The 24,396-nt window shown below is 36.5% G+C and overlaps 1 protein-coding gene across 5 annotated transcripts in view; it reads right to left on the minus strand.

Annotated features, from left to right (window-relative positions):
• The window catches only part of CACNA2D3 (calcium voltage-gated channel auxiliary subunit alpha2delta 3), a 468,802-nt gene that overhangs the window by 275,407 nt on the left and 168,999 nt on the right, over nt 1-24,396 (minus strand). For all 5 annotated transcript variants that reach the window (XR_008821687.1, XR_008821689.1, XR_008821688.1 and 2 more), the window contains one exon: nt 13,272-13,434. Coding sequence is in view for 2 of the 5 variants with exons in the window: in XM_056337957.1 (XP_056193932.1) it covers nt 13,272-13,434 (163 nt within the window). In the remaining 3 variants the exon portion in view is untranslated. The remainder of the gene's footprint in view (nt 1-13,271; nt 13,435-24,396) is intronic.

Genomic DNA, 24,396 nt, shown 5'->3' on the forward strand with positions numbered 1-24,396 from the left:
AATCAGAGATGTCGTGAGTATGGACGGTAATAGTTCTTGGGTTAAAACTAGTATAGTCTCAGTTAACAGTAGAATAAAATGTACTCTCTTCAAGTTCAGTAAATTCACTCCAATCCAAAGAGAGGTTGCAATTGTCTTTCTTCTTATTCATATTCTCAGTTTAGCAATCCTTTTGCTTTTGTGCTTCATTTACTTCTTTCTTGAAAAATTTGTCTTTGTAGTCAACAGTCTTCCCCTACAGTTCAAAGGGTTCACACATCATTTCTCTCGTTCATCATCCCAATCTAACATCCCTCAAAGAGAAACGGGTAAGCTGCAGCAAGTGAGGACAGAATTCAGTTTGAACATACAGACCCTGAGACATTTTATAAAGAGGTAGTCAGCAGGACCCAACGTGACTTTATGCTTATGAAACGTGAGGGCACAGACCTCCCTGCATTCACACTGAGCCTGCTTGCACACATACCCAGGTAAGCGCGGTGCAGGACTATACTGAGATACTGGTTCTAGCGAGCTGAACTAGCATGGCAGCAAGCATGAGCTAACCAGCAGCCTTATAGCAGGACTCATTACCTGCAACTCCACGCTCTGCAATAGCCTTTTAATGCTCTCAGCTGAGCTCCAGTGTGTACTGTGGCTATGCCTTTACACATTCCTGTATGGGTTCCCCCATACCCAGCCCCAAGTGGACAGGAGTAACAGCATTACACAGCTGCTTGCTGCCAGCCCTTCACAATGGGAGCTGAAACAGTGGCCCAGCAGCTTCTAATCAGTCATCAGAGAAGTTAATACTCAGAGACAATAATACAGAAGAAGGAAAGATAAAAGAGGAGACAGAGTAATTTTCTACCATTATAGGCCAATGGTAAATTATTGTCGCTTTCTTGCCCCTGGAAGCCACAAGGAAGTAGGGGCGGCATCATGATTAACAGAAGTGTCTCAGGTCAAAAAGCCTCTTAATACTGTACCCGAGATCATGCGCGTTAATGAAACTTCACTGGCTCCATTTGTCAAAAGGTAAAGCCCAGCCCCAAGTAACTAAGCAACAGCTGCTGAATAAGGACTGGTGAAGAGTAGGGCTTTTTAAGAGGAAAAACTTAATGTTATGGTGTAGCCTGTATCTGACATCTAGTTGCCATGGTGATGTGGATGTATTAGAAACACAGAGATTAGATCCACCGCCAGAGACAGACAGACCAGGATACAAGAAAGATAAAGCACAGTATACGTATTGCGTGGTGATGCCATTTCCAAAAGGCTTGCTTTTAAAGACAGAGAACTGGGGAGGGGGAGGGGGGGGGGGGGGGGGGGAAGAAGAAGAAAAAAAGAAAAATAGGAGAGAAGAGGGAAAAAAATATGAATCTTTGAAGCTAAAGCCCTTTGCAAGAACAAAGCAGCAGCCTGAGCAGGCTCTGAGAATCGGATGTGAAGCAGAATTTGAGCAAAACCAGATGGAACAAGTGGAGAAGTCTGTGCATCTTTGTCCAATAGCCAGTAAGAGTTAAAACAAAGAAATATGGGAAGATAGGAAATTCTCTGCAACCTTGACTAAATCAGTCAGACTAAGAGAGTTCCTTTAAAATTAAACAATGACCAAAGTTAGGAAGAAAGTGCAAACACTGTCCTAGAGATCTTAAAATGTGAAGACAAACAATTCAGGAGAAGGACTTCAAAATATAAATATAGCAGTCCAGGACAATATTTGACCACAACTTTAAATAACAACTCCAGGATGTTGAATTTTCAGAGGCATAGTCCATAAAATCATATACGACAGTGACAGACAAGATTTTATTTCTTAATTTCACACCTTGCAGGAAAAGGGTTTTACATATCTGCTAGCTGCAGATTATAATCTTTCTGCATCACTTGAGAAATTATTTTTTTTTTGGTTCTAATATTCTAGCAAATAGGTAATCATAATTTTGACAGCTACTTGGAAGGCACTGATAGGAAAGTATGACTGAACAATATTCATAGCTCTTTTTAAGTATCAAATTGAAAAAAACTCACTTAATCAAAAATGGTTGTGGTTCATCACATTTCAATATCTTTGAGAGAAGGCTCTATTACATGCAGCAGATTTTTTTTCCTATGCAAGCAAAACTTCTGATTCGAGTCTGCATTTATTGACATGTAGTGCATAAACTCATCTATTAACATGCAGTGAAAATCATGCAATGAAAATGCCATTTGACACAGGTGATATTTTTTACCAGTTCCTAAATTGTTCAAGCAAAACTTAAAGACAATTCGTGAAGTCTAAGACCTTCTTTTGCAATGTTTGCAGCACTCAAGAAGTAAACACGGTAAGCAGAAAAGCACAGACTAGACCTCATGCTTTTGTAACTAAAGACACTGAGTTCAGAATTATTCAAAGCTGGTTTGCATTCATACTGTTTATAAATCATGTCTTAAGGTACTAGTGATTAGAAAAGAAGGAAGGAAACAACTGCAAGAAAAGTAAGAAAACATCTTGCTACAGGGCAAGGGGTAATGATTGAACTAAGAGAGGGCAGATTTAAACTATATATGAGGAAGAAATTTTTTACAATAAGTGTGGTGAATGACTCGAACAGGTTGACTAGAGAGGTGGTAGATGCCCCATCCCTGGAAACATTCAAGGTCAGGTTGGCCGGGGTTCTGAGCAACCTGATCTAGGTTGAAGACGACCCTGCTCATTGCAGAGGGGTGGGGGTGGAATAGATGACATTTAAATTTTCCTTCCAACCCAAACTATTCTATGAGTCTATGATCTACAACCCAGAAAATCATATAATAGCACACAAATAATTGATTGCCGGCTTTCCACAGTAATATAAATAATAATAACACAAAGCTTTTAAACAAAAATTAAGTCACATGATAAAAATCTACACTTTCAACAACTAGTAAATGATAAGTAACAAGACAGACAAAGAGAAGCACAAAAGGCCTACAGATGCTGCAACTAATCACATCATAAGCAAAGCTATAAGAGAAAGAGGTAAAGCCTATTTCTGCAGAAAAGTATCACAAGCCTGTAAACAAAGACCAAATCAAATATACTAGGTCATGGAAGAAAGCTAAATATAGGCTTTCCACATGGAAAGCAACTGAATTGTGAAAATAATGAGAGCAGTAACAAAAACTGAACTGGAATCCATCAGAAAATATAGGATATTTATAGTCATCTTGTCTCTGAAATGAGTGAAGTCCAAATGTACTCCAAGATTTGTAAGATACTTTTTAATCACTTTTATAAATCCATATTTAGTCAGGGTGATCACTGTTAGAGAGTCAAAACAGTTGCTAATACTTGAGTGTATTTCAAGTCCAATGGTATGGAATCAGTCTCAGTGTGGTATTAATTTCAGAAAAAATAATTGAGATAATTATTAATGAAGACTTCTTTATCTTTTTACATATTATTGAACTTTTAAATCTATTTTAATTCATTAACCATTTTTTTTAAATGCTGATGACACAGCTTGAGACTCTCGGCAACATATTGCGTGCCTTATGTTTGTTAGTTGAGTTGACATAAACCATATCTCCTGTTGACAGAAATGCTTGAAAATATTCATGGACTTCAGCATCCATCACAAAAAAACTCTGCAGTTATGAAAACCACTGATAAAATCCCTTCCTGTACTTCAAAACCACCAGAACAGCAGCTATACCACAGTATGACGATGGAAAGAACAGATGGAAGACAGTCAGACAGACTTCTCTAAGTTGAAATTTGTATTATTGCTTTTATTTTTCAAAGCAGCAGATTAACTCTTGTACTGTATAACACTGAACATCAAATTACATTTTCTATCTTGTTCTTCTGCTCTGTCACTAAAGACACGGTAACATCTTGCATGAAGGCTACGGCTTCGTTATCTAATATACCTGGATAGATATCTGACAATCTGCAATACGATGTCATATATATTTTTTTTTATCCTTTGTTATTTTTAAACACCTCAAACAAAAAGCATTTGGAGAAATTAATTTTTCACTTAACCAGACTCACACTATTCTCCAGCTTCCTTAAAAAAAAAAATCTTCCCTGTAACCTACCTGTATTTCCTATGATGTAAATACATAAAAGTAATTTACTAAGTCACCTGCCAACTGATGGTAGCAGAGATTTCATAAGTTAACCAGTCTCTGAGCTGCTGGTAGGTATTAGCTGAAGACCAGCCAATCCGATAGTAAGAAAAAAATCCTTCCTAGTGCCAAACCACCGAACAGCAGAATGTATCGGTCTAATGTCAATGGTAGGAAGGACGGAACTATTATTAAAGAAAGATATTTTTTTAAGTCATTTATGATTATTTGATTTAAACTATACTGTTCACCTGCTCCCCTCTCAAATACATTATCACAGGGAATGAAGATTTGGTCAGTTACAAAACTCATAAAAACATGACTGTGATCCCAAAATGTATTTCCAAATCATGTGGCTGTACGATGAAATATAACTTGCTTGGTGTAACAAAGGATAAGAAAACTCAGTCTTTTATACAAGTAGACATTATGAAATGTGAGACAAAGTTGTAGGAAAATACTGAGAAATGTATTCAGTATAAATAATGTCAACATTGAAAAGAAATGAGTGTAAGCATTGTGCTAAAAGTCCATGTAACTTCCTTAATTTAAAAAGTACTCATATAAGGAAAAAGTTGAAACAAGGTTCAATAAGTATAAGCCCTATTCCTCGTTATAAATGCATGCTGGAAAGTAACTTTTGAGGAAATTTTATGCTTTATTTTGACATATCAGTCTTACAATCAGTAATTGATTCTAACGTATTTTCTTCTTCCTGCATAGAGCATACTTCCTCCCTGAAGCAGAGTCTATCACCTTTTAGATGCGTCAGTTATTAATATCAAGTTTTAAAAAATGAAAATGCATTTGAATAACTATCTGCACATGCCCAGACACTGGTATTTTAATTCAGCTTGAGCAACAAGTAGGAAAGCAGGAAGGTGCTTCAAAGTGCCTTCCTAAATCAGAAAGTCATTTATGGAAGATAGTTATTATCGTAGGCTTTACTGTATGTGGTCATGTTAATATGCTCTTTTTGTGCTTTACGTACTACATCCTGATTTTCCACATCGCAATCAACATTTCAACTTGGGCATTTCAGACAGTAAATCAATTTTTTTACAGAGTCTAAGAATTCGTCCAAGCTAAGAGTAGACATTTCCCTGCTTAAACTAATTTGAAGAGACATCATTGTAAATCAAATTAGGAAGAAAAAATTCCAAAACTGAGACTGTTGAGAACAAGCCTATTCATTTGTACCAGCATGGTGCTTCTGCTTGTGTGCATCTAGAATGACTGGCATTTAAGTATTTATGTGATATTCATGCCAGGACTTTACTAGGAGCAAAGTGCAAAAAGCCCAAGCTAAAAGGTGTGCATGTCAGTTCCACAGAACTTTGAAGCATAGGTTTCAATCTCCCCACACAGAGCACAACAGTTCAGCCAGCATTAAATTTTAAGACCATGGAAATCAATGGAACATAACTGTGGGGAGGAGGCATGCACTTTGTGCTGTGCTGCAGAGCACCAGATTGCCAAGCCAGGTCTAAAACTCTTCAATAGTCACAGAGTTTAAAGTGAGAAACCGTGCCTCAGGCTATGCAGTGGAATCCCACTGGAAAGAAACCATGGGAAAACAAGCAAGCACTGAAATACTGGCATACAAAAATATCATGTCTCAAAAGCTGTACATCATGTCGTACAAATGGAAGACCGTGCAAAGTGGCAGCCTAGCTATCTCTGGATGGGAAGCAAAACAGAGACATTAACCTTGTGCTGCACCTAAATAATTAAAATTCTTCTGATCGAGGACTTAATTATTCAGTTGCAGAACCACGGTCACAAAACTATCTTGCATCCACATTTCCATGCAATACTCCCTGCAAATCGTGCATATATGTCAACATCCTTTGGGGTAAGAACAGACTGCTCAAGTCTCTACCATGTAGCATAGATGTGCCTATATGTCTTTTCCTCTGACATCCACTAGTGATGAAAATAAAAATACATCTAAAATAATTACGAGCATTTTGAAATTGAAAATCTGTTGGTTTTGCTGGCAGCAAGTTTGGACTCTTTGCTTAATGACTTCTTAATAAATACAAAAAAATCAATAGATAACTAAGTCTTGCAAAGCTGTAGAATGCACTTAATTCCACTGTCAGCTGTGTTAGCAGGCTGAAGGTTTATCCTCCAGGAAATATTCCTCCATTATAGAACTCGGCAAGTAAAACAAGATTATAAATACAGTAAGCTAGAAATGACAACAAAGGAAAAAACTCCCATTAGTTTAAGTCAACTTATGTAAGCCTACTTCCTTTCTATTGCCAAAAGAAATTATTTTTCCTCTCTTTTTTCTTTTTTTTTTTTTTTTTTGGGGGGGTGGGGGGGGAGGGGAGGGCAAAACCAGACATGTTGCTCAAGCTGCATCTGATCTAATCCTAGTAAAGAGATTATTCTCCTTTCCCAATCTACCTCTATTGGCACATGCCTATGTCCTCCACCACCTCAGAGACTACTGCTCAGAGGTGGCAGACAGATTCACATACAGTCACCCTCACCCTAGTTCTGTCAAAATAATTCTATTTTCAAGCACTCTGCTAGGAAAAATGCTGATCCAGCTCCTTTTACCAAACCAGTTTCAGGAAAAGCATACAGAACAGCTTATGACAGCTGGTTTGAATGGGACAATAATGCCCAGCAAGCATAAGTGGCAGAGCACAGTAATTTCTTAGCAAAGGTACAGAAAAACCTTGTCATAATCATAAGCACAAAGGAGATCAAGCAAGAACTACTAGCTCATATGGAGAATGGAGATCTAAGTTCAGGACTGAGACCAGGAGAAAGTGTTTTTCAGTAAGCAGGGGAAAAAACTGCAATGAGAAAAGGAACACAATGTGCAGTTGTCAAGGTGTTGGTACAGGCCTAAATGGGAACAGATTAAATAGTGTGAGGACAGAATGATGTAAGTTCACGTAAGATTTAGCACAAAAATACTCCTGCATAACCACATGCATTCTTTGGGCCTTCCTGGGAATGTCAAGATAGGAAATGGAGGCAGCAGGTACCCAACTAAGAAAGTAAAACTGACCTCATTATAAAAGGCATTTTTATTTCTTTAGGCACATTTAGAAAGGTTTTCTTTGTGTGTGCAATATTTTAGTCCAGACCAAAATGGAGGCAGAGCTACAATGAAGATTATGAGACAAAGTCTTTAGAAATAAATAATGGTTTTATACTTGAAAAAGCTCTCAGGCGCAGGAGTGTCTCTTTAGCACTAAATTTCTTACAGTGAAAAAATGATTACACTTAGCACATTTACTCTAAACAGAGATTCAGTAGACTGTTTTCTTGCATCCAGCTGTGATTAGAACCTATTTAGTTTGGTTATTGTTTCTACTGTAAAAGGCCTGCATCACTTCATTTTTCATTGTATTCATTTGTATCTAGAGGTCTGAGTGAGATATTGTTTACCAATGTAAAAACCACAATTATTCAAGGCAATCAAATTATAGAGGTATGTATCTAAGAATCCTACTACCTACCCTTAATTCTCAACCAGAGCCTGTAGATATGTAATTTCTTAAAATCCCAAATTCTAACTACTTCATTTTTGGTAACAGCAAAGGGTAGTTAAAGAAAAGACTTGACACTTTTTGAGAAAACATGTAGTGCATCAACTGTCCCCGCAAATCACTATGAATCCTTACACTTTACAGTTATTCTGGAAATGTTGTGCAAGTTCAAGTCCCAGAAATATTCCACACTGAATAATTCTCCAGAAATGGAAAAGGATTAAGAAGTCTTCCAGATCAGTAAGTACCTGCTGTGATGTATCCAAGTAGCTGCCTGCTTGCTTTCCTAGGGATGGAAGAGGCAACTGCAGCCTAATACTGATTTTGCAACAATAATGTTGTTGACTTCAAGTAGTCTAACCCTCTAGTTTGCACCAGTACTTGATAAAGGAGAATTTAGTGCCATTTAAATTAGTCTGTCAAGTATGTCAGTTAGTGAATAAATCTAACACTTTTAATGACTAAGAACACTAGGAGAATGAGAGAGTAAAATGTGCAAAATACAGAAGCCCACAATCTGGAGGATCTAATAAAAAACCCCCGGAAAGGTACAATACAAAGACAGTTTAAAAGGCAAGGAGAAGTGTTTGCATCTAGAAGTTTCTGTAATATTAAAATCAGACAACCTGGGCTTTTCCTCTTTCTGCAAACTACAAATGTAAAGTTTACCTTATCATATAAACAAAGACTGACTGCAAAAGCTCAAAAACAGGACTTGTTTTCAGTTGATACTGAGATGATGTATTTACAACATCCTCTTGAATTTCCTAGATTTTATGCAACGCTAACGTAAGCAGATGAGATCCTGCTGTGTGTCACTTCTGGTACTGTACTATGCTATGCTTCACTTTTCAACAGGTATCGTATTTTAGAGTTTTCCAAGTGTATGTCACCAAGACACATTCACCCTCACCCTGGCTTTGGTTTTTATCTACATTCCTGTGAAATCCATATTTAGCCAAGTATTCACAAGCCTCTTCCAAGTACTTGAAAAAATGCTGAGTGTAAACTCAATAGCAGAAAACACGTTATCACTGTCCACAACTACAGGTAAATATGAGGTGACACAGACTTAGAAAAATAAAACTGGAACAGCTTCTTCAGCTCATGTACTTTGGACAAATAATGTAGAATTTTAAGTCAGACTGTAGGCAGTCTTATACTAACAAAAGGTAAAATGCTACTCTCTTTTTTACTTTCATCAGCTGTCAGCATCTGCAAGATCAGATTTGAATGTTCTGAAGCCTTCTTTTATCATCTTCTAGTGTACATAAATCCATTATAGAATCCTGCTTTTTCCCAGTGGCAATCCTACTGCCAGAAACCATGTTCTCTATGGATAGTTGCCAGAAAGCCTAGCCCACATTCCGATGCCTTTTTTTTTAATTATATGTCACATTCCTAGGCTCTTCTAAATATACTACCAGCATCTCAGAGAGTAATAAAGCAAATGTTGAAACTATGTTAATCATGACTCATTTTTCATTATTATCAATCTCTTCCACAATAGCTGTTTAAAATGTATCAATTGATGTGTAGAAAGAAATATCTGAGTATCTTTGGTATCTTTGGAAGGTATACCTACGGAAGTACACATGCAAGACGTGTTTCAGAGTAGTGAGTCCCAAATCACTCACATTCTGAATTAACAGGAGAGAGAGAGAAAAAGAGATATGAAAACTGACTTTGGTGCTGATATATAATCCATGTAAATGAGCTTTACTAAAAAAAAAGACAACAGCAACCGAATTAAACAGTGCCTTACACAGGCTTGTTCTCACACCTGGACTTCTGCCTTGGTACTGCATTGTCCAAACTGCATTCAGATTGATTCTGTACTTTCCAAAACTACACTTTCCTTTTAATATGGAAAAAAAAAGTAACCTTCTTGTTCCCTTTTTTCATCTGTGAATATACCCATATGATTAATTTACTAAGACCCTTTCCCCTATTTTCTATCAGAAATCTGTAGACAGTTGATAATTGCCAGTTACCAAATTTGTGGATAGAAGAAAGAGCTACTGCTTGCTAAGACAGTTACCACAGAAATTCTTACTTAATCATAGTTATTTATTCATTGTTTAAAAGGATACTGCCTTGCAAATCCTGTAGCTGTAGGCAATGAAAATACTTTGTGCTTAAGGAGAAGAAACAGAATGCACTGACAGATTTAGAATCCCGATGTGTACTTAAACATTTCAAAAGCAAAACATCATAAGCAGTCATTTTCAGGAAAAATTAAGGAGGCCAATTCCATCAGAATGTTCTGCAGTTTAAATGGACCCCCAGCCTTGCTGTGAAATGGCCTAGAGCTGACAGAGGTCTCTCTGTATTGACAGACAGATAAGCACACTTATCTGTAAAGCACAATCATCCCATAATTTTATTTAAATTCCTTCAGTATGTGAACATTATCAGAATGACAAAATACTGTTTTCTGAGCCCCATAGGCTTTATTGTCCAAAGATCAGTAACTCTTCTATTTTTAATATTAATTGACAAGCACTGTAAGATATGGAGAAACTAGGGGACAAGGGTTTTGCAGTAGATGGGAATGAAAAGTATAAAAGCACATCAATAACCAGACCAGCTCTTTATATTTTAAAATGCTGATCAAGAATACTGTAAATGTTGAACTGTGATTCTTTATTAAATTTACTAATTTGCACTCTTCCTTCTACATTTATAATAGATGCATGCAATCTGTACTCAAAGGCAGCACTAGAGTTACACGTATGTTTATAAATTAGATTGGCAGCCTTTTTTATTGGGTCTCTTCCTTTTTCCTTTACAAAAATATTCAATGTTAAATTTTAATATAGTTTTTATATTTATGGTGTTTCATCTTTCTTTATTTCATCATAAATGTCACAAAATTTGCTTTTGCTTTTTATTTTCAGGTTCTAAACTGGATGGTTTCCTTAAAATGGAAAGTATTTAGTCCTGTTGTGATCATCATCATTTTTAAGCTCTTCTACACAGAGGCTGGAAGAGCCAGAAGATACATGAAGAACAGCAGTGCATTTGTGTCGCGTGATTTTTAAGCCAATTTCATTGACTTCAGCAATTCCACAGCTGGGAGGGATCATTATGATCATATGCAAGCTGACCAGGCCAAAGGTTTTCCCAAAAAGTAATTCTAGGCTACGTTAAAACAAAAACAAAAAAACCCACAAAACACCAAACACACACAACCAACACAACCTGCTCTGGATTAGGGGCCTGGGGGGAAAGACACAGGACAACACCCTTCTAATAGACCATTAACTATCTTCATTGAAAAACAAACCAAAAAACCCCTAACGACCAAAAAAACCACCAGAAAAAAAAAAAAAATGCTTTAACTGAGCCTGTATTTGTGCAATATGTAAAATAATGGAACCCAGTTTCAGGCACTGGATGTTTTTAAACCTTTCATAACCAGATTATAGAGCCTAGTATTAGCAATTAACTAGACAACAACTAATTAATCCTTTAATCATGTCTTTAATAAACTAAATGGACTGAGCTCCTGCAGTATTTCAGTCTAAGGCATATTTTTCGACCCTTTCACAAGTGCTGTGACTCTCCTCTGAACCCATTGCAAATTATCAATATCTCTACAACTGCAAAAAAAACAAAATGAAGGAAAAACCTTAGAATAAGCTTACAAATAAAAAGTTCCTTTTTCTATGCTGACTTGAGAGTCCTGTGTCTAAATATTCAACGACCATACTTGCCTGTTTTCAACTGAGTTTGGGCTGTGGTTTTGCCTAGTAATTCAATAAAATAAAACATAACCTGGAAATGAACAACAGGCATTTTCTAGAGATATGGTGTGAAGACACTTAGTTGTAAACCTATCAATATCTACTGCCTCTACCCTCAGGCTAGGATTTAATTAACTTATCACCCCTCTGCATTACAGAACTGAAGAAACAGGCAACAAAAAAATAGAAGTATACATGCCTCTTCTTGGTAAGAGTAACATTTCCAGACATTGTCAGTCTCCAAGCCGAGACTATCATATCCATGTGTAACAAAAATGTCAGCAACAAACCAGATTTTGGCAGTTGGAAGACATTTAAATGATAAAAAAAAATGTTTTTCTGCAGCTGCATGAAGTGATGATTTTGGCTGGTTTGAATTAGACAAAGTAGAAACAGGAATCATGACAGAGCTCTATCTCCCCCATCTCTACAGGCAGTGCCTGTATTAGAGGCCAAAAGGAGATGCAACAAGCCCTTTGACTTTGGCTTTACCTGTAATTAATCAGCATAGAAAAATGTATCCTATACACAGCAGTACTACATATCATGCAGCTGAAGCTCCTTTAGTTTTCCAGCTCTCCTAACTACTCAGGTTAGTTTGCTTCTCCAGAAAAACAGGATTGCCTGACTTTTTTTTTTTTTTTTTTTTCCTTATTTTCCTCCTTAGCAGTTCTGGAATGAATGAATTTATAGTCAGGCTCAGTTAAATAAATATTAGCACTTGCACAAAAAAAAATGGTTTGGTAGCTTTAGAAGCTTTAAGCATTTTCCAAATCTCTTCAAAATATCCCATATTAATCATTTCACAACCTTTCAAATACTCTCTAAGAAGCTTTGTTACTTTGTAATCCCTAATTTAAGACAGCACTGTACAATTTTCGACTTCTCAAAATTCTCAGTCTGAATCATAACTTTGAAGAGAAGCTGTCATATCAATTGCTTCTCTTACCAGTCCAACCAATCCAAATTAATTCTCGTTCCGTTTGTGATTATACAGTATCCTTGCATGAATTACGACAATTGCTAGCCTGGAATGTATCACGAGGAAAGTATTTAACGTATTTTTAGCTGTCTTTATTACAGTTAAAACAAGGAAGAGGAGCCAGATAACGAGATTAGGCAGCTCTCTACAGACCAATGACAAATATACTGTAGACATTTTTCAGAAACTTTGGCGCTTTCCTTCTTAAATTTTGTTTTATTACTGGCTTGGGAAAAAGAAATAGGTGGCTGCTGCTTAAGCACAGTAAAACTACAAACTTCTGCTGTCTGATCAAATGGATGTGGCAAAGGGAAAATGAGTAAACTGGTACCTGAGTTCAGCTTATATTCCAAATTTTCAGACCTAAGTCCATCACTCCTAACACAGCTATTAATGCCATGTGCTATCCAGCACCTATGACAAATAGTCAGGGGAGTAGAAATTTTAATGTAGTTTATTCCCCCTAAATATTGTCTGGAAACTCACAGCAGCTGTGTGTACAGTCATATACAGCTAGAATTATTCCCAGAAGCTTGAGAGAATAAATCTAATAAAACATTCCCCTCCCATCTACCCTGTATCTTTCAAAGACATTTCTAGCTCTCAGCAAAGACAGAATGTAAGTTGTAAGTGATGTAAGACAATGCAAGATCTGTTCAGCTGATCTGGAGATTCCAGAAAATAAATCATAAGAATAAACATAATCTGCCATATTGTATGGCAGAATTCACGCAAGTCTAATATGCAATTCATTGACCAAATTAAATTGCTGAATTGCCACAGAACAAAAGATATTACAGAACTGTCATACTTTAAGCATTCTTCCATGCTTCTTTTCAGTTAAATCGCAAACTGGAAAACACATACAACATATAGGTAACCAACAGGTGCATTTTAAAGTTCTTATGTTTGGCCCCAGTAGAATGATGAAATAAAACAGCTTACCCTTATTGTACATATTGGTTGGTACTTGGACATCACTCAGACTGATGTTCACTGGCAAGTTGTTGAAGTGGTCATTTGGCACCAGAATGAACTCCTTTCCCAGCTCCAAATAGTTTCCTTCTTCATCTCGTTCATTTATGAGCACAGCATTGAAGTATTCATACTGCAACAGAAACCCACATTCAGTATTCAGAATTCACATTCAGCGTAAAAACGTGACGTTTGAATATTTTAACATATCTATCAATCCATTGATTAACATTTACACGTATCTCCATCTAGAATAGAAGAACAAGATATTTTTGTCATCTCTCAGATTCCCTCTATACTGCTAGTGCAGGCACATTTCTGAAACCAGATTTATCAATACATCAAGAAAACCACATATTACCTCAGATCTCTGGCTGCCCTGAAAACGATAAGGGCAGCTCAGCAAACACCTGGAACAAAAGCAACGTATGCACTATTCTTAATACAAAGCTGTCTAGAATTAAATAATTCCATGGATAATATTTAATGATGATCTCCCTGTTTAGCTTATTTCCATCAGTTTAAGTACTGCTATCAGTGCTGAACTTAGGTCTTGACAAACTAAAGGTGTTTTTACTTCATAACAATATTAACTACAGCTGTTGTTGCTTACCAAATGTGTACTGACTGACATTTTCTAAAGCAAAATATTTTCTTTCTGCTGAATTTTACAAATGCACATCATAGTAGCTATTGTAAAAATATGCATACTTTAATAAGGACATCTAAACTTAGCCGTGACTTATTTTGAACAAGAAATTATTGTCTGCCTGTACAGATTCCTAAAGAGTATTCTGCCTATTTTGTATAGAACTATAACAAGATAAGCAAAAGCAATTTAGATAAAATTATTGATTTCTTTATGACCTAGTTTAACCAGATATCCTATCAAGCTTTGAAGGCAACAAACAGTGAAGACTACTTTTGAACCTCTTAAATAACCTTAACCCTTGGCAAAATTTTGTGATGAGTTTCGTAATTGAAAGAGACTAAAAAGTTTAGTGTCTTTGAAGACTCTGATTTAAATATGAGTCTCTGCCCTAACTATCCATTTGAGAGTAAATCAATATAATAATTAGACATGAATCTAAGCATTCACATATCATAGATATACCTGTACAGCCTGTAAAAGGATAAATATATTATACCATTTACAAAGCTAAAACAGGATTTTAGATGAAAGTAGAATGCAATAGAAGTCCCTGTATATGAGCTAGATTTTGAGGACCTTCTGTGTATGACAGAAATACTCAGACAAATTCATTGTTCCACATACTATTACTCACATATAAGAAAGATTGAAACACATCAGTATTTGAAAATCAATTTAACAGAAATTAATTGATGTGATTAAACATTTGACCTTAAAGTTATTTTACTTTAATTGGTTTATACTGAGATCAGGCAAATAATCTGCTGCATACATCTCATGAGTATATACAGATAATGAATCCTAAAGTTTTGGAAAAAAACAAAATAGTCTTTATTTTTTCCCTCCTCTGCCTCCAGGAGCCACGTGGGGGGGGGGGTGGGGACGGGATGGGGGGGACCAAACCAAAAAGCGTAGAGAGATCATTTGTGTTAAGCTGTAGTTTCATTAAGCAATTCCAAAAATTAGTATAATGATTGAACACCCCCATAGATGTTACCCTTCTCTATACCATTTGGGTGATTGTGACTGTTCTAGATTTGATTCTTCTCATACCAAAACCAAAAGGATGGAGAAACATGGTAATTTCCAAGAAATATAAGTTCTCATTCTATTTGGGAGAAATCTTCTCCTACTCTGTTTATTATCCAGGTTTATCATGGATCGTTAACTGCACTGCATGCCTGCCACCCACATGAGACAGCAGCTTTTTCAGTTTACCCTTTCAGTAAAAGCCAGAGACAGCTGGCAGAAGACTTGAAAGGCCAACTCATATTTCCCATCTTAGAAAGAAATTGAATACTCCTTCCAACATTAAGCCATGCACTAATGACTGTTGTAAACTGCAATTCTATTCCAATTCCAAGCAAGGAAGAAGTAATCTGTGTAGGTTTTCCGTGATGTATTAGATAGTATCTAAGTGTGGAAGAAAGGCTGATATTACACCCCCTGGCAGTACAGTGATAAATAAGGTTATATATTTCATGCTTCTTTCTCACCAGCCACCTCTCTCTTCACACCCCCTGGCCAGCTATGTTCCAGCAGAGTGAGTGTGACTGTTTCATCTCATTTCCAAACCACTTGTATTCTTGTCCTTAAAGACATGGGTTTGTTTTCCTTTCAGTCTGTTGAACATGGCATTGCCTCCACAACTGCCAGAGCTGCAGATAAGCCATTCTGTTGTTTCCATGATGTTTCTTGGCTTTGTAAGTCTTCTCAGGATGGTCACAGAGAAATAAGAGGGGGGTGGTTTTTTTGTTTTCTTATTAAAGACCAGTGTTGAAAGTATTCACAACACCTAACTCCAAGTTTTAACACAGAAGTTGTACTTAAATATTAGACTTTATGTCAAAGGTGAACACCTTTGGGGGTTAGAGATTCTGCACTACAATATGTAGCAACATACTGATCTTTTTTAACTGAGTTTAAGTTACAAACCAGAATAATTTCTACAGTAATTCACATACAGACTTAATGATTTCAAGGGCATAAATTTACCTGGCCCATGGGTTTTGTAATATTTTAGACATGGTAGGAAAAATGGAAAAAGTTCAAATAAGCATGTAAGAATATACATTGAAATAACCTCTAAAATAATTTTACTTCCTTTCATTCAGTGGTTTATTTCCTTTTCCAAAGAGTTAATTAGTACACATCCTCCTCCATCATGTTCTGTGAGTGGCAAGGCTAGCCAAGTATTAAAATCTCCTATATTCTAAATAAATTAAACCATTCATTTGACAATTAATGGTATTTAGGACTGAATGTTTCTTTGGTTGATTTAGTATTCACTGATTTGTTGGTCTGAGTCTGTATTTTCTCTTTTCAATTCTACAAGCATATACACAATAATATGGGGGGTTGGGGATGTTAAAACAAATTGGAGCATAGAGTAGTCCTTATGGTATTACAGATAATTAATAATTTCCTAAGGGTTTTTTTCTGTTTCAGTTGGGGTTGGGGCGTGGGGGAGTGGGTTGGTTTGTTGGATTTGTTTTTTGGGTCTTTTTTTTTTTTTTTTTTTGAAAATGAAAAGCCTACAAAAATAACATATTTAAGACAGTCCTGCAAATTCTAAGGATTAAACATCAGGTAAAATATACAGCTCAAAAATACTACTGAAAAAGATCAGCATTTAAGCAGAGCTGTTATACAGTGGCTTCTTTGGGGCAATTTCCTTCCAAGGAAATCATTGAGTGTGACAGCTGAAAGGTGATAGAAGAAATATTAAAAATAAAAATTGGAGAAAAAAATATTAAAATAAATCCATCTGACATTCTGACACTGCATTTGAGATAATGCCCAAGGGAAAGAGGATAAAGTCCTGTTTGCTGACAACACAAATACTCCACCTGCTAAGCTCTAAGAGAAAATAACTTCAATTTAATCTTGTCAATGGAGGTCAATCCTTGTTGCAACCTTAACTAGGTGAGTTCTGAGTGCACACAATTTAACATGCCAAAAAGTTATTAGTCTAATAAATAACAAAATAATTACCCAGGGTGGGAGCGTAGCCAGGCTTTACTGTGGCTTGGTTAATGAGTAAGTTTACACTAAACTTAAATATAGACTTGCATGGTGAGCAAAAAAGTGGAAAAAAACACTCAAAGGAAATCCCATTTGTGTAATCTGTTATATACATCTCAAGATCTAAACATGAACTTTGATACTTTTGTGCATTTAAATTTGTTCAAGTAAACATACTGGGGTTTTTTGTTTGTACATTGCTTTGCAGCATCTGCATCATTCTGAGTGTTTGATCAACCATTTTGAAAGCCCTCATTGTATCGTAATGAAAAAGACTTAGAGCAAAGCCATAAAAATTGGGGACAAATAGGAATCTCAGCTTTCATGTGATACTAATATTTTACCCTTGTGAAGAAAGCCTTCCCAATGCAAGCCGCTATAAACTGATCAGTAGTTCTCAATTGAACAAGCACTGGACCATTCTGCCTCAGCAAGGAGCTGATCATATCTGAGAAATCACAAAGAATCATATTGCTAATAGTCAGCAGAACCCTGGGCTGCTCTAACATACTGGTATAATCGTAGCAGAGAGAATTATGGGGCTGTTAAGAGATTGATCAGGAGGTTCATTCAGACTGACTAGCAAAGGCAAGCTTTGTTTGAAAACTGTAAGATAGCCTCAGCCACAATACAAAAGCATGTGCTGTAAGGCCTCTTAGGATGGCTGCCGCAGCCATTTGTTAATGATTAAAAAAATTCATTCATTCATTCATTCATCCAAAAGGTATCCCAGAACGGTTACGGGGAAGTGCAAGGTTTGTGGCACGCAATGAGAACACAGGGGCAGGCTGCAGGGGAGAACTGATCTGCAAGGCAAGAAGGAAATTTTGAAGCTCTCTGTTTCAGTTTAGCCACTCATTTTGGCATAACATCTCAACTAAACAAGCACCTTGATTACAATCAGTACTCTGCTGAAACAAGACATCAGTAATCTAGATATAATACTGAGAAGTACTGCACATGTCTTGCATAATTGCAGTATTGTACAAACTGTGGTAGATGAATGACATTCTGTATTTCCATTTACATTTATCTTACTTTAAACAGATAGCCTGTGATGCTTAAATTATTTATCAAATATTTGTTAACACTGTAAACAGCCTATTTATTTAAATATAAATATTTACTGTTTCATTTAAAAGATACATTCTAATGCAAATTGCCTTTGCAACTTCGAGAGTACTTGGCATATGAGAGTAAACACATATTTGTTTCATCTTATTTTAAAATGAAGTATTTTGTTTTAGTGGTATGAAACAACGCAAGCCACAATTCTAGTATGATTTTTTTTTTTTTTCTATAGTACAGAAATTATTTTTACCAATACAGTATAAAAAAATAAAAAAAAATCCCATTCAGAGAACTATGAAGACTAGGAAGGTGTAAGAACACAAATGGGAATGATTTGCCCTAATGGGTCAGCACTATAGCAGTATTGGGGCCACACTGATAATTTTTAACTATGCAAGAACCATCTTCACAGTGTTTCTCTGCAACTATACAGCTCATCGAAAGACAAAGCTGCACATCTCTGGAAGACACCAAATCAAGGAAAATTTATGGAATTTGCTTTAAATCTCAAAATGCTAGAGCATGACAGAGAAAATGAAAAAGTAACAAACGACATGGAAAATTAAGGGGAAAGCAAAACCTAGCATTCAATAGCACACACAGCTAGAAATGAACAATAATTAGAGTATCAATGACAGTTTCAAAGACAGCTATTATCATCAATGAAAATAAAAAAATAGGAAAAGTCTCTTTTCTCAAGACTCTGACAAGTAAGGCACAACTCTGAGAGGGCAGAAATAACATGTAAAAAACAGAATACGAAAAGTTATCCACTCATAGAGGCTTTCCTGCTACAAAACACATTGACAACAGTCTCCGCTGGTATTCATGCGTTAACAAAGAGGGAGATGACTGAATGTGTATCAGTTTCTAAGGCTCAAAAAATTTTCTTCTGACAGTTGTCCAGTAAAGAGAATTTACATTTGGAAGCATATGATTAAAGCTCTCATATTCAAGAACTTAGTCTGATGTTTAGTGAGCAAGTATAAAAGGTCATAAAAGCAAACTGCCTCGTTGAATAAAAACTCTTCTGAATTTTAAAAAGCTTTTAAATTTAAGAAAACTGTCATCTCTTGTTGTAAGATACAATCTTTATAGTTTCTTTCTTGCTCCTCTACAGGAACTTCCAAAGCTTTTTCTCCCTCTTTTTTTCATGTCTTTATGCAACAGCCAGGTTCAGAAAACACTGGGATTTTGAAATGTTATGAGTCCCTCTCTAATTATGGAAGCAGTACAGACATGTTACTTGCATCCTTGCAAAAATAACTAATCTAATTAAGATGACCTTTCCCCAGGCTATCCATTCTCTCCCAATATAATTACCCTATTAAAATATTCTTAAAACAGGATAAATAAATAATACTTTATTACAGTATAAAATCAGTTATACCAGCATGTAAATTGATAATGCATCAGGGTCTCAGAGGTCTTGTAAGGATTTACTGATTCACTATAAGTGGGAAGTAGTAAATAATTATGATGGCTATTTTAAATCAACTGCTAAAGTTAAAAAAGAGTCACTTTAGGTTACAAGTTTCAGATGAAGCCTCCTTTTCCTTTACAGATAAATAACTTCAAAAATATCTATTTCTACATGCAAAAGCCCTCAAGGTTCTTTTTTTGTCAGAAGGCTGAACAAAAACCTCTTTGGTGACCCTGATATTTAGTAAACACCACAAGAAAGGAGAAAAACCTTCCGTAACAGGCTTTCAGTTTGACATTTCAGACACCTGTATGACAAGCCTTACTGGAGAGCTAATGTTTTTGCTGGGTCTTAGAAATGCAAGTGTTCAGTGTATTCATTTTCATACACATAAAAAACTCCAAGGAATACTTTCTGCCAAAAAGCAAAACAAACCCCTACTGCAGTAGGGAGTAATTTCTCCCTCCTCCCAATGGATGTATATTAAAAAGGTACCAGTTACATAGCCGAGTAGGTTCAGGGCCAGTTATCGTGCTCCTGGAGCTGCAACAAACCATGGAGACAATTTACTGAAAATTTCTAGAGCAATGTTAAAGAATTTCATGACTTATGTGAATCACCTTATAATCAGAATACAGTGATGGTAGAGGCTGGGCATTTGCAAAGACTGAGCATTTCAAAACCACATAATTGCAACAAATACCAGAAAGCCTGCATCTCAGTTAATGAGCTTACACTCTACTACTGTGAAATAACAACAAAGGCAAAAATCCTTCAACCTGGGAAATCTACCAGTACAGCAGCATGGTCCTTTGATAAGGCTTATCATCATCTATTGCTAAGCAAGCGTGACAGACGTACCGCTGGGGCTGGGGCAGCCCCTTCCCAGCTGCACCTAAAGCGTTTCCCTCCTGCACCCCCACTCTGCCCGCAGCCCCGGCAGAGCTCCCTTGGCACTGCACGTCCGCTGAGGGTGCATCTTCCCAACTGGCTCCTGAGGGATGCAGTAGAGAACTCTACACTTAATGCTTCCAAGTCAGAAATATACTAATAGAAGAGGTTCGTTTTTCTTGCTAATAAACATGAGAGTTTTGATGGGCTTTATTTAAACCACACTTTGGAAGAAGCAGCAATTAGCCTGCATCTTTTCACTCCAAAAGGACAAGGTCTGTGCAACAGCAAAGGAAACAAGAGAAGACTAATAAGCACTTCTGAACACTTGAGGATGTTGAAACATTTTTTGAATATTTTCGTCAAGTTTGCCGTTACTTCTATGGCACAGTAGTGGTGATCCTGCCTTTTCATACTAGGAAAACCAAGATACAACGTCAATATTAATCTAGTCAAGACTTACTTATTTTCAGAGCACTAAAAACCCTCACTATGCCCCATTTTATTTTTAGAAGCGCTATCTCACTGATGTAGGTGTGGCCAAAACACAGATGTAAAATACTTATAGCAAAACACATGCCGACAAGTTGTCAGGATGCCTGGGGTGGCGGGGCTATAAGATGTCTGCAGCTTTGTTAAGCGGTTAAGGTGCACAGACACACACTGGAGAAGGCTTTCAGCCATTCTTCGCTTTTAAAGTCTAAAGACAGAAATAGAAATGCAGTTTGATACATAACAGAAACAGCAGCTTGATTTTAAAATATCTGGGTGGGGGTTTAACACTACTTTTGAAAAAGTGAGTGAGCAGATCACTTTTTCAGCAACTTGGAAAAGAAGCAAAAACCAAGTGTCTGATTTTTACAGGACTAACTACCGACTTTTACTCACCATGCTCTAGGCACAAGGTTAGGCGTATTTTAAACCTGAACAGTATTGTGGAGGTACTTTTCACATTTAAAAGGTTCATTAAGTACAATTTAAAGTTTGTTGTGTTTACCTTCACAGTCCACTTCTGGAAAAGATTGTGTGCCTCAAGCCAACCATCAATTAATTTCTCCCCTCTAATCCACTAACTCAAATATTCCCAAAACCAATTTTATGGGGCATCTCTTAATAGATGCAAAAAAACCTGCACGACTTTGCCTCAATATGTAATTGTAAATATTGTCATTAAATAATTGTAAATTATTTAATAAAAATAAAAATAAATAATACCATTTTCATTACTAACTAGAACCACAGGACTCCGTTTCTTTTTAAACCCCTGTAGATCATACTAAGCTACTGAACAAGAAGGATCAACAACATCTATAAAACAATTTTGTAAAAGAAAATACAAAAATTACAGACTTGCTTTAAAATCAATGCAGTAACATTTTCTGAAAGTTTTCCACCTCACAAGGTAAGCAATGAATAGGTGTTCAATATAGAAAATTTAAAAAAAACTCTCTATAGAGTTTAAAATGGGCTATAAAAATAGAAAAGCAAACTATTTCACAAACAGACAAGCTGAAAAGTTTTAAAGTAAATCAGTGTCGTTCCATGCATGTTCAGCTGATCTGACACATTCAGGTTGATGACAACCTCAAGGCTGCTTTTAATTATCAGTGCAGACGTATCTGACTTCTTTGTGCCTTTTTACAAGCATATGCCCTAAGTGCCTCATTCCTACTTCCAAGCAGGAAGAAAAAACATTCCTCAAGCTCTGCATCTTCTCTGTCTCCCATGAGCAGCAACTTTAACCCAGGCTCTTCATAGTCTAAGGCATGCATATAACGCTGCTCTGTACACAGCAAAATCTGTACTGCCTCCTCAACAAGATACGCCCAGGGACAGTAGATAACCTATATATATATATATAATGTTTTGCTAGGTTGGGTATTAATAATTATCCCTCATAAAACAGAAAGTAATAGGCAGTTCACATCCAGCAGACAACATTTGAACAGTAACTGTGGCTCTGAATGATGCATTAAATTTGTATTTTACTAGAATTTTTTTTCATACCAATGGGGGATAATCAAAATAATTACATACTGAAGAACTGTAACAGAACAAAATTTCATGGTGCTCACTGCAATCCAAGTTTTGTTACTCCCAACCACCCAGCACACACACAGGAGGTTAAATTAATATTATTGACTGCACAAAGGAAAGCAAAAGAACACGTGCAACATTATTGAATTTATTTGGGAATAAAGTGAGAGATGAGATGCTGAGCAACTGAATGTATACAAATCCTCTTCAAATGATTAATGACTCTCTCATGCAATATAGAAATTTGGTTAGCTAAGCCCACAGTTGAAATAACAAGACCACAATGATGAGTTAATTTAATAAAAGAAACACATGTCTCCAGAGCCACACAGTTTGAAGGTGGGGGGGAATGGAATGATGACACACAATGGCATCTCTTTTATTAATAAAATAAATTTGAAGTGTTAGAAAAAAACCTCACAAAAATGGTTATGAGAATACTTATTCTACAAAGGGTGGATAAAATAAAAACCTTAATCTTAAGAGAATATTTTGCAATCTGTAGTTATGTGCTAATATATTGGAGTACACTAACTTTCAAGTTACACTATGAGAGAACCCTTCAAACCTGTAGATCACACTAAGAACAGAGTGCTTTCTGATGGGATTGTTGCTGAACTGCAAGTATCCCTTCTTATTCTTTACAGTGCTGATTGCATGAATGAATTTTAAAAAATACATAAAAGAAAATACTTTTACATGTCATTTTCTTAAGTCTTTTCTTGACTTCATTCAACAAGCATGAGTCCTAGATATAGGATCTCAGAATCCACATAAACCAGCTGAGGCAGATTTGTCTTAAATACCACTTTATATCTGGCCTGGGATCTAGGCTGGAGGGGGGAGGATGGAAAGAGGGACAGGTTGAGAACATGGATATTGCAAAATATCTGCATGGGTAAAATGAACACCTGCACACAATTCACTTCCTGAGCTTGTGCGAGTTGAGTGAGTGACTGGTGCAGGCCAAGAGTTAAGATTATGAAATATAAAAGCGGTCTCTTTATGTTTTCATCTTTTAACCGTTTTTCGCATCAAGTAAGGACAGGTTAGCAATGATAAATATAACAGCAGCAATAAAGGAACACATTATATAAACTGAACTCATCAGAGCAACATCATGAAACATATCTGGAGTCTGTATAATTATTTCTTCACTGTATTAAAGTCTCAGATACTCATGGAACGATTCGCTAGCACACTTACTGAGCTGTAGACTGTGTTGCTATTGTACTTCTACACATAACTTCAGAGTTATGGTCAAACCACAGCCTAGTGTAAGGCTCTGAAAGCAACTGAAGAAACTAGATATTCAGAAACACTACCATTTTCCATGTTCTAGCTGTATCGTGTGGCACTTCTATCTGTTATGAATTAAACCGGATAAACACTTTCAGAAAAGGTCAGGCAAACCAAGGCAATCAAAGTCATAAAATTCTAGTTCGAAACTCATCTGGGTGATGGGAGAACCGGTAGTTCTATCATCTACCCCGCAATCCAGCTTGCTCGCCAGTGTTGTTTACAAGTATTAGAAGTGCAAGCTAAAGAGGCGGGTGAGATAACATCTTCCAAAGACTCTAAAGAATCCAAGAAACATTCCTAGGAAGGGCCTTGCCTGAAGTTTCTGCTGAGAGCTGAGGAAGTCACTAGCAGGCAATGGCAGTCCAGCCTGGGTACGTGGAGTCTTTATGTGTTTCTCTCAGCTCCTCAGGAAAGATCACATGCAAAGAGGCCTCTCAGCCATCTAAACAAATTAAAAACCATTTTGCAGCTCTCTTTAGTTACCCTCTCTAAACATCCTAATTTCGTATTTCACTGCTCCCTTCCTGTCTCTGGTAAAGAATAAATTGAAAACAAGAAGACACGAGAAGGAGTACGGTATCATCCAGTCACAAATGATTCTGAAATGCTCATCTGGTAAAAAACATGAAGAACCCTTCATTCCTACCAGATGTTTATCTCAGATTCTGCTTCTTTTGTTACCAGAACATCATACA

The sequence above is a fragment of the Falco biarmicus genome, chromosome 4 (assembly GCF_023638135.1).
Source record: "Falco biarmicus isolate bFalBia1 chromosome 4, bFalBia1.pri, whole genome shotgun sequence".
Taxonomy (NCBI): domain Eukaryota; kingdom Metazoa; phylum Chordata; class Aves; order Falconiformes; family Falconidae; genus Falco; species Falco biarmicus.